The sequence below is a fragment of the Geotrypetes seraphini genome, chromosome 7 (assembly GCF_902459505.1).
Source record: "Geotrypetes seraphini chromosome 7, aGeoSer1.1, whole genome shotgun sequence".
NCBI lineage: Eukaryota > Metazoa > Chordata > Amphibia > Gymnophiona > Dermophiidae > Geotrypetes > Geotrypetes seraphini.
Window position 1 is genome coordinate 15,016,504 of NC_047090.1, and position 14,367 is coordinate 15,030,870.

Consider the following 14,367-nt stretch of genomic DNA (forward strand, 5'->3'; position numbering starts at 1 on the left):
CCAAAGAACTTTCTTTGCTCCAGAAAGATGGGGATGTGAATGTAAGCTTACGTCAAATCTATGGCAGCCAGAAACTCTCCTGGCTCCACCGATGTAATGATGAACCAAATGGTCTCCACAGAATCGAAGAACTCTCAGGGCCACGTTAACATGTTTGCGAACCAAGGTTCAGGTACCCGCTCCACAGTGCCAGCCCTCAAGCCGCGGCTCTGAAGATTGGCTCTCAGACTATCTGGAGGCTTGGGAATGGAAAATGTCCGACTGCTGGGTCATGTAGATTATCCAAGAGGGTTACAAGAAAGTTTGTGCATCCTCTGACTGGTTCATAGATATGCTGGTAGGCCGGCCAGAGAAGGCAAAAAGGGTCTGAGCAACATTAAGAAGATTGCTAGGTATTCAAGCCATAGAACCAGTCCCTCCAGAAGAATTGTGCACCAGCAGATACTCCATATACTTTGTCGTGCCCAAGAAAGGCTCAGAGGAGTGGAGGCCCATTCTGGTTCCTCTTGCTCCTGGAGAATTTCTGTGTGGAACCTTGATAGACTCTCTGGGTAGATGCTCCTGCAGAATACTGGCAAAAGCGCCAGAACCCCCATGAAAAGATCACTGGTTCTGGCCTCTAGCTGCTCAGGGTCTGCTGTCTGGTAAAGATCGTGGCTGGTGATCTTGCACAGAAGCCTGTGCACTGGTTCGCTTACCGGTGGATTAAAGAACTCTGAGGTAAAGGCCTGAGAGGGCAAGTCTTCTTGCATCTATGCCCTTACAGTGCGAAGAGCTGCTGTCCCAGGGCTCTAGAAGGTGTTTCATTCCCCACGATGGGACCATCTGCCTTTCTTCAGTCCTAAAGGCCTATGGAGGGGCTAAGCCCGAAGCTCCCATCTCTCCATCCTGTGCCACAGGGCACGTTGTGCAAGGGCGCTCTTCAGTTGGCCATCCAGCACAAATAAGGCATGATATAGGGGTGTTAAGGTCTGAGGACTCCATCCCTATCAATTCTGAGGCAAAATGAGGTGTTTTGAAGAAGTCTGAAACTTAGAAAAAAAAAATCTGGAAATCCAAGATGGCCATACAATCCAAAGATGGCAAACAAACCCCATGACATATATCCAATAGAAAAGGAGTGGGGAAGGAACCATACATATCAACCAGGAATAAAGTAGAGTTTATTAAATACAATCAGCTATTAAAATGCCAAACATGTCATATTTGACAAAAAAAGTGTATTTCAACCAATCTATCTTGTAGACCCAACATGGTCTATGTTTTGACTTTTTGATAAAAAGCCTGCCTCAGGGATACGGATGATAATCTGATAGATGGCGCTCAAGTACTTCAAAAACAAAACGTCTTATAGTGCTATATATCAAATTGTAGAAATATCTCAAAAAAGAATTTTGTGTATCGCACAGAAGCTACTTGGCCATCCTGTCACAAGAAGCGTGAAAATGAAAGATGGCCACCACAGCAGGGTTCTGGTGCCAAAAGCTTTTCAGGGCTGACCAAAAACTTAAAAGAACAGGATTTTAGAGAAGGAGCACCAAAGACCTAACTGCAGAAACAATCAAAACACAGTTTTCAAGGATACCCCCCCCACACACACACCTACTTCTCCCAATAGACTTTCACAGTCTGTACTGGGGAAATGGTGCTGCAGCCTCCTCCTTCAGCTCCTTTAAAGTGTAACTGGATCTGGAGGGATTCTCTGCTTCAAGCCACTGGTCAACTGCCACACCGAGATCTTCGGGCTGCCAGTCGGACTGTATTAAGACTGATCCTCTAAACCCCCCCCTCCAAGCTGCAACGGATGCAGAAAAGAGGGGGTGGGGTGGTGAGACGAAACTGCAGCTGGCACCGTCAAGTACCCAACAGCCTGCACTCAAGCTCCTGACCAAGTGAAGGAAGCAAGTGTCGAGAGCCTGGAACCCTAAGCTCTACAAATCTTCAGCAGGCTGGCTGCACAGGTCCCCAAAGGATACACCTGCCAGCCTCAGATTATACTCTGCTCCTCTCCAAGCAGGGACAGTAGTCCCTTGAGCCGCATAAAAACGGTGAACAAGACGAAAAACTGCAAAACAAACAAATAAAGGGAGCAGATCAGAACGACACCTTCATGCTCGCCTGCACAAGGAAGAACTGAAGGGGGCAGCAGAGACTGTGGAGAAGAAGGAGTTGAAAAGCAGTAACCGACATCTTCTGTAGTATGCTCGCGAGAACAGGTGGACAACTACAGTTCAGCATACCAATCCTATTGCACTGAAAATGTAGATTTTCAGAAGCAGTGCTAAAATGGATAGCATCATTAACATATGTATGGCTTAAAAAAAACAACCTCGTAAGACATTTCAATTCTTTATTAACTGTGCAGACCAATGTTGACCTCTCAGCAATATTGAGCCAAGGAGGTCCTGCTTAAACTCGAGAGCAGCAAATCCCTTGTTCACTTACTCTAAACTTATCTTGCTCCCGTTTTCGTTTCCCAATTTCTTGGCTAGCCACAGCTTTAGCTCGTGCAAGTTCTTCACCATATTTCAAGGCCAAAGATTTCTTCACCAGAACTCGTTGCTGAACTTTGTGTATCTGCAAAATTCATAAATATTCTTACATTTACTTTCATCAGTGAAGGTTTGGAATACATTGGTTAACAAAATTCAAGGGCGGAAGAGCTTAACACACAAGACAGTGGGACTCTGCTTTACAATATAAAAAATATAAACCTAGGATGTTCTATGAGTTATTTAATACAACCAACCATTATTCCTTTAGACTTATCTTCAGCAACTCAATTAGATGCTCAAAAGAATATACCTTATAGAGAAAATGAAAAACATGTTTGATCTGCAATTCAACCTTTGGAGTTGTCTTTATACTCCTGATATAGGCTTACACCAAAATGTAGCCACACTGGATTTTTATTTGCCAGTTTGACTTACTTATTGTAGCGTTCTTAAAAAAAAAAGTTCAAAATGTATATTTTTTCATTATATATACATTTTTCAGCTGCATTGTCTCCATTACGCATATAGCTCTGGTTACTACCATAGAACAAGACTGGTAAACAAATTGCAAATGCTTCTTCTTGGCACTAGAATCACTGTGGAATATGGAGTCAATCCTGGGTATTATATGTACTGCCTCAACATTAAAATTGACGGCAATGGGGTTTTTTTTGTCTTTAGCTTTGCCATACATATTTTGTGAGTCCCATTACATTCATTTTGTAATGATTGCAGTATGTGTGCATTTTTATTTTAATACATACCAAACTGAAAAAGAAGACTCATGGCAAAGCAGACAGCTTAATGAAAATCATGAAAGCAACCCAAAATAGGAAGGTTTCTGCTAAAAACACCTCCCATTTTAAGGCTGCTATCAGAGAACAAGAGACTTTCCCATTTGCTGGTGTTCTTCCCAGGCTGTATACATACCTTTCACCACTGCACAAAGCAGGATACTAACAGTGTTTTTGCACCAAAGCAATACAATTTCCAGATCGGGCAAAATTAAACCCTGGTCAGTATCATGCAATGAATGGACTCGTTTACTGCTTCTCCCTGTACTCAATATAAGCAATAGCACTTAGATCTAACTGGAGTATTCATGATCAAATACGTTTGCTACTGGTCCCTCTAAGTCAGTATCTCAAACTTTTTTAGCTCTGGCACATTAAACGAAGCAAATGTTTTTTGCGGCACATTATAATTAAAATTATAAAATTGCAAAACCAACAAAAATTACATTATGAGAGTTATTTATTTAAAGTTCTTTAAGCTATGTATGGGTAATTGTTACAACGGTGAAACTAAAGTAGATAGAATAGAATTACTAATTGATGCAATGGATGTGCTTGTTTTAAGTGCAAATTAACTCAAAATTGGCAATAGTCAACAAGCAAATATGCATTTCGTCATCCACCATCTGCAGTCATTCTCTTTTTTTCAATTTAAATTTCTGTCAGAGCTGAAAATCCAAGTTTACAAAGATAAGAAGATCCAAATGGTAACAAAGCCTTGATTGCTTTATTGCTCAAGTTAGGATAACTATGGCATAAAAAATAAAAATAAATTAAAAATTACTTGCGATTAGCTTTCAAGGACCAATCACGTCAAAGAATGATGCTTGTCTGGGCGGCAGTATCCTTACACACACAGATGCTCAAACGTATGTGATGTACATGTCATCTATTCTAGCGTATACTTATGAAGGGAATTTTTAAAACTAAAGTAAAATCCTGGAATATCTTGTGGCACACCACTGTGCCTTGGCACACAGTTTGAGAGACACTGCTCTAAGTAAACTCATCTCTGTAATACCAGTTAAATACTATACAAAAAAACACAAGAAGCCAAAGAACTGCTAACATGAATGTTTGATACTACTCTGATGGGATTTAAGCCCTAACCAACTAGCTCGTCAAGCTTGCTCTGTCACTTTCTAGTGTTCAACTTTCCTAAGTACTGGTTCTAGATTTTGCAAAAGCTTATTTCATGCTACTTTCACCTAAAGAAATTGATGACACCTACCTACAAGAAAAGATGGTAAAGATTTGGAAAACAAAAATAAAATTCTAAAAAGGGTTAGAATGCTCCAAAAGGTGAGAATTATATGGTTTTCCGCTACAACACACGTTTTCCCTCCTCTAGTGGGAGACTCAAGTTTAAATATAAGCATAAATTAAATCTGATTAAGCCATATTACAATAGTCATACTTCCCCTTATAGCAAGGCAGTACTAATGTGTAGCTAAAGTAATCTCTCAAAAAGCTATGAAGTAGCTTACTTGTTCTTGAAGCTTTTTCAAAAGCCCCTTATTAGCATTGAGGATCTTTTCGGTTGCTTGAATCTGTTCACTTAGCTTTGCAATCTTTGTTTCAGCCACTCGAACAGCTTCCTTTTTCTTTGCCTCTTGCTGCAAGAGATGTTTCAGCAAAGACTCATCCTTCATTAAGAGGACACTGGAAAAGAGCAACATAATCTTTAAAAGGGAACAGTTCACCTTCTCGGGACAACAATTAGTGGACTAGTTTTCTATTCTTTGTCTTCCTCCCTCACTACATTTTTCACAAGACACGTTTCAACATTAGAGGGCTTAGATAGAAAGCTGTTCTAAGCTTGATCCCTTCCCGTTATGTCAGATAGGAAAATTTGTTCTCATCAGCTAATTTTCTTTTCTTGAGCTCCAACAGTCCAGAGCTAATAGGCTGAGTCCTTCTACCAGCAGATGGATATAGAGATCAACTGCTTGCAGGATTTGGAGCAGAAACTAGATGACCTCGAGAATCAATCTCGACGTAACAATTTGAGATTGGTGGGACTCCCCGAGTCTATTCAGGATAAGGACCTTATAATTTTTTTGGAGAACTGGATTCCTACTTCTCTAGCCCTGGCAGGTACCTTAGCTTCATTTCATATAGAACGGACCCACCGATTGGGAACGCACTGCGAGGATTCAATGCGGCCATGTATTATGATCCTTCACATTTCAAACTTTCAACATAAGCTAAGTATATTACATGTGGTGCGGTCCGGGAAAACACCGACCTACCAGAATAAATCCGTTCTCTGTTTTCAGGATTACTCCTCACAAGCACAGCAGCATCGGAAACTATTTGCCCCTATTTGTACGGCTCTACACAGAAAACATATCCGCTTTGTGTTTCTGTATCCCACAATGCTGTGAATAACTCATGCGGGTCAAACTCATTTCTTTGAACATGCAGCGGATGTACACTACTATGACTTCTTGTCGTCAGGGGAGACAGTTCCGTGAAGATTGTGATATGCTATTCTGGAATTTTCTTTGTCCTCCTGGTATAGTACTGGGGCAGATTTCAATGCTGGTGGCAGTTTTCCTGTGGTCTGGAGTCTATAATTGGACAGAGGACTGCAACTTCCTCACATATGTTTTTCTTCATCTTTGAAATGTTTAGATTGATGAATGTGATGAAGGGTGGGTGGATGGGTGGGGGTTATTACAATATTAGATTTTGTGTGTTAGATATTATAGTGCTATATTGGAATTACTTGTATGATGTATTTTTGTGCACTTGTTGTTTTGATTTGAAAATGAATAAAGATTAAAAAAAAAAAAAGAAATGTTTAGGTTTATAGTAGGCTAAGGTCATCTTGATGTTTTATTTTTCTCTTTTATTTTGGCCGGGAGCAGTTATCAAGGCACCGGTTCTATTTGCTGATGTGAAGGTGGCAATATTACTGCAACTCTACCGTATGTTTAGGGTACTATGGGGGAAGGGTTTGTATGTTTTTCTTTGGGGTTATGATTTTTGTTGGAACTAGGGCGGGATTTCAGAGGGTTTGGGTTCAGATATTGGTGTGGTTGAGGTATATAGAGCTGAGTGCGAGTCAGTATTTTAATACAGATATCGATAATGGTGGACTATGTATTATGTGGGACTGGAAAGGGATTTTTCACTCGGAATTCTGCAGGATGGGGCAGCATTTCTGGACACAAACACGCTATGCGTTTTATTTGGGCCTGATGTGGTTGGATATTGACTGATTTACGAATTGTAATGTGGAACGTGGGTGGGATTGGGACCCCTATGAAACGTAAAAAGATATTACATACATTATATAAAATGCGGGCTTCAGTAGCTTTGTTGCAAGAGACCCATATTTCATCTGTAGAACATCTTAAGATGAAGACAGGATGCGTGGGGTACATTGTGGAAGCTCCAGCATGGGGGGAAAAAAGCAGGGCTTATAATTCTGTTCCACAAAAACAGAGACAACGAGTGGTCATAGATCCTGCTGGCAGATATATCATAGCGGCTGTGGAACTAGATGAGAAGCCCATTTTATTAAGTACTGTCTATACCAGTGTTCCCTCTAAGCTGCGCTGGCGTGCGCTGGCGCACAAAATATTGCCTCGCAGCGCACAAGTTTCACGTCACAGCGCACGGCGTACGGAGATGGCAGGGCGGCGAGAGGAGAATCGGGTGAGTTGGCGCTGGCGCCCGATATTTTTAGCGCACAGCGAAAAACATTTTGCTCACAACACCCGCCCGCTTAGAGGGAGCACTGGTCTATACCCCAAATGTATAACACAAAGATTTCTATATCCATCTTATCTGTGACATGTTGGTTACCCCAGATATCCCTAAAGTCATAGGAGGGGACTTTAATGTTATGGCGGACCCTCATATGGATAAAACATCTTGTTCCTCTAGTGCACGGATCCTACTAAAGGTATAACACTGCTCTGTGATACTCTGGGGGGTCCTGGATGTGTGGAGCCTTTTACACCCCACCGAAAGGGATTACATACACCTGTCCAGAGCCTAAACACATTCCAGAAGAGATTACCTATTGGTAGAGACAGACTTAGTTACCTGTACCTCTGAGGCTGAGAAAGGTCCCATTAGGATATCGGATCATGCCCCAGTCTGGGAACACATGCAGTAGAGGGGAGGGGAACAAACAATCTAAACGTTGGGTCTTTTCAAATGGGTTATATACAGATCAAAAAATTTAGCAAATTTATTAAGGAAAAATGGCGGATTATAAATTTATAAGCTGTCTTGTATTGGGAGGCCGTGAAGGCGGTGCTATGGGGGTGGGGGGTGAGAGATTCTTGCTTACAGTACACATAAGAAACAGTCTAGAGACGCAGGGAAGTTGTTAGTGGGATTGCATAGGCAATGTGGAACCTCTCCTGCACCATCTCTCCAGGCCCACCTAATTGCCATACAAGCGGCACTTAATGAGCTGATCCACCAGTGGCAGAAGAAATCTCTTCTATACTACAAATACCAATTATACAAATATGGTCGAAAGAGTGGGAAGCTATTAGCTCATCTTTTAAAAGCTGGGAAGACATATAAAAAAATTCTGACAGTATGAGCTGCAGATAGATCCTTAGTCCATATGGATAGTGCCATCAATACAGTGTTTCGAGATTTTTATACGGCCTTATATACTCAGGATACAACTAGGGCAGGATTGGACCCCGATGTCTATTTGGACAATATTTCCCTCCCTACCCTTCACAAACACAAGACTTAAACCGGCCCATTCATGAAGTCCACTGGGCTATTAATAAAAGCGCCTTGATAAAGGTGGCTGGTCCAGATGGCCATAGAGTCAAATTCTATAAGCTTTTGAAGGACGATATAGTACACCCACTTACAGTGCTGTTTAATCAGGTCATTCAGGATCGATAGTTACCTTCATCTTTAAACCAGACATCGATTATTGTTTTTCCAAAGCCAGGTAAGGACCCGCTACAGCCAGCTTCTTATAGGCCTATTTCATTGTTATGTTTTGAAAACAAATTATTGACCACTATTGGCTAATAGATTGGCTAGGCTTCTTCCCCAAGTTGGTTTTGTTCGAAACTGACATGCGGTTAAAAACATTAGAACTATACTGGCATCTTTAGAAGCCGTAAAGGTTAAGGGGGATAGGACCTTATTAATCAGCTTCGACACTCCCCGGTATGGTATTGATGGCTGGCTTTTGGAGGCGATCCGCACTCTCTATCACAGCCTTAAGCCTTCAGGCTTTGCTGTACGTGAATGGCTTGGTATCGCCTCCTTTTTCAATTCATCGTGGGACGTGGCAGGATTGCCCCTTATCTCCCTTATAATTTGTTCTCACTCTAAACCCCTTTTAAGAGATATTTTGCAAAATCCAGAAATCACAGGGGTGAGGGTGGGCTCCCAGACATTCTTGGTCTCCGCCTTCATGGATGATTTGTCAATACCTATTTCTAATCTGGAACGGGCTCTACCTGTTCTTCTGGACTGTTTCAGGGAATATGGGGCTTTTTCGGGCTTTGCACTAAATATAGACAAGTTGGAATGTTTGGCCTCACTGCCTCAGATTCGTCAGCAATGGACAGGAGTTTTTCCTTTTCGCTGGGCGACAGATGTGTTTCGTAATCTGGGTATTCAATTACTGATGAATCCTTCTTGCCTATATCATTACAACATACCCCCATTGTTGCAATATAAAAAACAGAAATTGGCCGTTTGGCACAATGTCCCCTTAACACTCTATGGAAGAGCTAGCATCTATTGTATAGTGTTATTTCCCTGATGGCTTTATGTCCTGCAACTATTGCTGCTTCGACTATGAGTTAGTTGTATTGGAAAACAAAAATCCAAAAATATCACTCCAAGACAAAAACACCACACAAGCCAAGAAAGCTAGCTTATTACTTAAGTGAAAGAAAAGCCTCAGACAAACGGAGAGGCGTACTCACACTCTTCCACCCAAGCATCATAGGCAAAAAAACTTTCGCACAGGTTTAAAGTTAGCAGGTGGGAGCAAAAAAATAGCCAAGATTGATTAATGGTAAAAACCACTGAACACAAACAGGCCAGGCTGACGATCGATTCGTGGCCGGTAACCACTGCTTCAGGGCTTTAGCGCAAATCCAGGCTATCAGTACGCAGATCCTAACTGCTGTTTTGGATACATATATTATAGAAAAATGATGCTGTTAACATTTGGTATCTGTATCATTATATGTTCTTGCATCTTGTATGATCTATGGCTGTATAACTCGCATTTAAATCTTTCTACATTTAAAACTTTTTGTGTGTATTTAAGTACATGTTTGACGTTTGATGGAAGTATATTTGGTTTTTTGGTGCATCATTATGCAATGGCACAGCCTGCAATGATCACATGAGCTCAAAAATGTTCACTATACCACAGAGGCATTTTAAAACGTTTTACTATTCTCAGAGCAGGTTGGCTTTTCTCCACATCAGCTTTCTTGACAAATAGACTCTACTAACCGCATACAAAAGATCAACGTATTTTTCCTTCAACTCACTTGTGTTTCCGATGCTTTGCTTCCGCTTCTGTGACATGGGTTGTGGCCATTGCTATTCTACAGGCACCTTCATTTTCAACATCCGAGTTTGCTAGGGAGGGCCTGGCTTTTGTTTGGTCGGATTTTACTGTGCGTTCCTTTTCACGACTTTAAAAAACAAAAATACCCTGGTTTTAACTTTAAAAATTTTTTTTAAGTACCTTCTACTTAATGTCTACAATAGCTTCAACTAAAACACTGACTTGTGCCTTTCTTAAAGCTTCTTCTTAAACAGTTTTTTTTCATTCAGGTAATTTTTGTTTCTAAAAGCTTTGACTAACACATGAGGCATGTAAAGCCTGTTTTTCATGCAGAAAGACCTTCATAAAACTGGGTGATCCCACATATACACAGAAATATTAAAAAGTGCATGCTGTATATACTTTATCAACCTGAACATATACGTTTTCACGGTATAGTTTGGGCAGAGCTTTTTTGGTACAAGTTATTTTAGAAAATGCATACATATACAAGAGTACATTTACATATTTACTTCTTTCTAGATCAGATAATTTATTAATTATTGGGGGTAGAACTGGGGGCCTACTTCATAAAAGGTATATAGGCACCTATGCTGTATTTATGAAACATGCACTTTTTTTTAGACTTCTCACAAGAGCACCCAGTTATAAAATTAAGCCCAAATTGCCTGCACTTTATATCATAGTTCCATACTTCTGCATATAGCTGTCCATTTTATTGAGACTTTGCACATAAACACTGAAGCAGCAGCACCCAAATTTATTATGGATGGAGTAGCTTATAATAGAGAATGACATGGGAACAAGTTTTACCCCGTCCCATTCCTGTAAGCTCTGCCTTAACAGCACAATTCTCGAACACTTAAGATTTCAAAGTGTTTGAGGCTTGTGCAGATGAGGACAGAGCTTGGAGGAATGAGGCAGGGACAGGAAAAGAACTCTATGGGACATGAAAATGAGTTCCCGCGGGGACAGGGAAAAATTTGTCCCCGTGTCATTCTCAAGCTTATAAAAACAGACAGTGCTAACCTCCCTCAGGAGAAGAAATATAAAGATGGATAGTTTGTCATTTCTACTACAGATTCAGCAAGGCATATTTCGGGGAGACTCACTGATACCAATGAATCCACCGAATACTCATTAATTCTTTGGGCTTTTGTTTTAACCTTAACCATAGAGAAGGTAACAATCCAGGAAGTACAACACTCGCTGACTAGCTACAGTTCTAGCGACCAATAATTAGCTGAACTAGAAAAAGAAGAATGTTTTACAGAAAGAACTATGAAGAACTACTCTGTGATGTCAGTGACCGCATGAATGTGCATAAGCAGGGATTCTCAGCTTCAGTGCTCAAGGAATATAAAACACCTCATTTTCAGGTAGCCAAGGTATGAAAAGTAGACCTGTTCAGATAAAATTTCCATACACAGTATATAAGTGATCACTCTAAATTCCTCTCATATCCACTGATTTTCTAAGACATTTCTATTTCCTGTGACACAAGAGCATTCAACTAAAAGAAAAAGGTGCAACATTAAGACTAAGGATGGCTGTGAAGCATCTGATACCTGGCAATCTCTTCTCTTAAGAGCCGATATTCTACCTTCTTCTCTTCAGGTAATGCCTCAGGGGTTCTCATGGGATCATTTTCTTTTTCTGATTTTGGAGGTGGTTTTGGTTTGGAAGCCTGCTTTAAGAAAGGAAGGAAAATAAAAAAGAAACAAGTTATTTTATCGAAATATACACCATGAATAATAGGGAGGGGGAAGGGTTCTTATTTTATTGTGTATACTATGGGAAGGGGGGTGGGTTATGGGTTTATATATATACAATTGTTGTTTTTCTTGATAGACTTACAAGTCATGTTTTCAAGAATATGTATGATATTAAATTGTACACTTGTTGAATGATTAAAAATGAATAAAGATTTAAAAAAAAAAAAAAAAAAAAAAGAACCTAAAGATGAAACCAAATTCTTTTCCTTATCTGCTGCTAGGCAAAAATGAAGAAGTGTAGCTTTTGCTCATAAAATCCAGGATGTAAGAGGAATTAAGAACTGTTCTTTAGAGACTAAACACATTCTATTGTTGATTCAAAATGATGCATGCTTTACTGAGAAAATTTGCCCTTGGAGAAAGCAGGTGCAAATTTGTGCCGATAATTTTCCATTAAAACAAAGCAACTTAGAAGTTTGGTTTTCATGTCTGCTATAAATCTTCCATATTAAGAAAGTAGAACACAGACTTAATGCCCCCATCCAGTTCATGTGCATCCTGACCTCGTTAAGAAAAAGAAAAAAGCATTTGTTTCCTACAAACACTCAGGAAGAGGAGCAGTAAAAGAAGACTATCTGGCCAAGTCCAAAGCTGTCAAAACGGCAGTCAGAGAGGCCAAGCTTCGGGTAGAAGAGAATCTAGCAAAGGACATTAAGAAAAGGGATAAATCCTTCTTCAGGTACATCAGTGATAGGAAAAGAAACACAGATGGGATAGTACGCCTTAGGAAAGCAGACGGGACTTATGCAGAATCAGATTCCGATAAAGCCGAACTACTAAACGAATACTTCTGCTCAGTCTTTACCTGCGAGGCGCCAGGGTCCGGTCCACAGTTGCAAGCAAGGCATAGCTCAGATGACACGTTCTGGAATTTCGAGTTTACACCCAGCAGCGTCTACTGCGAACTATCAAGACTCAAAGTGAACAAAGCCATGGGACCGGACAATCTACACCCCAGGGTGCTTAGAGAGCTGTGTGATGTCGTGGCAGAGCCATTGTCTGTGCTCTTCAATCTTTCCTTGAAGGCGGGAAGAGTCCCCTTGGACTGGAAAACAGCCAATGTAATCCCACTCCACAAAAAGGGCTGCAGGACAGAGGCTGAGAATTACAGACCGGTGAGTCTCACATCCATAGTGAGTACTCATGGAAACACTAATTAAGCATAAATTAGATACGATCCTAGACGAGAAGAATCTACGGGATCCCCGCCAACATGGATTTACCAAGGGCAGGTCTTGCCAATCCAAACTAATTAGTTTTTCTGACTGGATAACAAGGAAACTGGATGTGGGCGAGTCCCTAGACGTCGTTTACTTGGACTTTAGTAAAGCTTTTGATAGCGTTCCGCACCGCAGACTATTGAACAAGATGAAATCAATGGGACTGGGAGAGACGTTAACTACATGGGTCGGTGATTGGCTAAACAGTAGACTTCAGAGAGTGATGGTAAATGGTGCCCCCTCAAAAACGTCGGAGGTGATCAGTGGAGTGCCTCAGGGCTCGGTCTTGGGCCCGATCCTCTTCAACATATTTGTGGGAGATCTGACTCAGGGGCTTCAGGGTAAAATCACATTATTCGCCGATGACGCCAAACTATGCAACATAGTAAGTGAGAACACTTTACCAGACAGTATGACGCAGGACCTACTTCTATTGGAACACTGGTCCTCGACTTGGCAGCTAAACTTCAATGCTAGAAAATGTAAGGTCATGCACCTCGGCAGCAGGAATCCATGCAAAACTTACACACTAAATGGTGAAACCTTAGTTAGGACCAAGGCGGAACGTGATTTGGGGATGATCATTAGCGAAGACATGAAGACTGCCAATCAAGAGAAGGCTTCATCAAAGGCAAGACAAATGATGGGTTGTATCCGAAAAAGTTTTATCAGTCGGAAGCCCGAAGTTATAATGCCATTGTACAGATCCATGGTGAGGCCTCATCTGGAATATTGTGTACAATTCTGGAGGCCACATTACCAAAAAGATGTGCTGAGAGTTGAGTCGGTTCAAAGGGTGGCCACCAGAATGGTCTCGGGATTCAAAGACCTCCCGTATGAAGAAAGGCTGAATAAATTGCAGCTATATTCACTCGAAGAACGTAGAGAGAGAGGAGACATGATAGAGACGTTTAAATATATCACCGGCCGTATTGAGGTGGAGGATGATATCTTCTTTTTTAAGGGTCCCTCTGCCACAAGAGGACATCCGCTGAAAATCAGGGGTGGGAAATTTCATGGCGACACCAGGAAGTTCTTCTTCACCGAAAGGGTGGTCGATTGTTGGAATGAACTTCCACTTCAGGTGATTCAGGCCAGCAGCGTGAAGGATTTTAAAAGGAAATGGGATACACATGTGGGATCTCTAGGGGGGTAAATTCAAGGGGGTAGGGTTGGTGGAGTGGGCAGACTTGATGGGCTGTGGCCCTTTTCTGCCGTCATCTTCTATGTTTTTATGACCTGACTTGTACATCTATAAAAATGGAAAACATATACACTGGCAATCATTGCAGGGTGTATCAGCAAGAATGGACTGTCCTTTATCACAAAATCCCTTTAGGAAGGAAGATAAATGACTGTCATGAGAGCTTGCAAAAGCTACAAAACTGTATATAGCAGGATCACAGGAAGAAACAAAGTAGAGAAAGGAAAGTGAAGGGAGAGCTTCCATTTACAAAGCATGAGGAAACATTTATCTGAAAACAAGCAGGGGAATGCAGCCACACTTGTTGGTGAAGTTCTTGGACTTAGCCTGCCTGGCGGAACTCTCCC

At 41.2% G+C, this 14,367-nt stretch overlaps 1 protein-coding gene across 4 annotated transcripts in view; it reads right to left on the reverse strand.

Annotated features, from left to right (window-relative positions):
* The window catches only part of ZFC3H1 (zinc finger C3H1-type containing), a 140,127-nt gene that overhangs the window by 83,928 nt on the left and 41,832 nt on the right, over positions 1 to 14,367 (reverse strand). For 3 of the 4 annotated variants that reach the window (XM_033951935.1, XM_033951933.1, XM_033951931.1), the window contains exons 11-14: positions 11,390 to 11,511; positions 9,802 to 9,948; positions 4,777 to 4,951; positions 2,446 to 2,577 (exon numbers count right to left, since the gene is read on the reverse strand). In XM_033951935.1, the coding sequence (XP_033807826.1) occupies positions 2,446 to 2,577; positions 4,777 to 4,951; positions 9,802 to 9,948; positions 11,390 to 11,511 (576 nt within the window). The remainder of the gene's footprint in view (positions 1 to 2,445; positions 2,578 to 4,776; positions 4,952 to 9,801; positions 9,949 to 11,389; positions 11,512 to 14,367) is intronic. The other variant, XM_033951932.1, reaches the window with a different exon arrangement.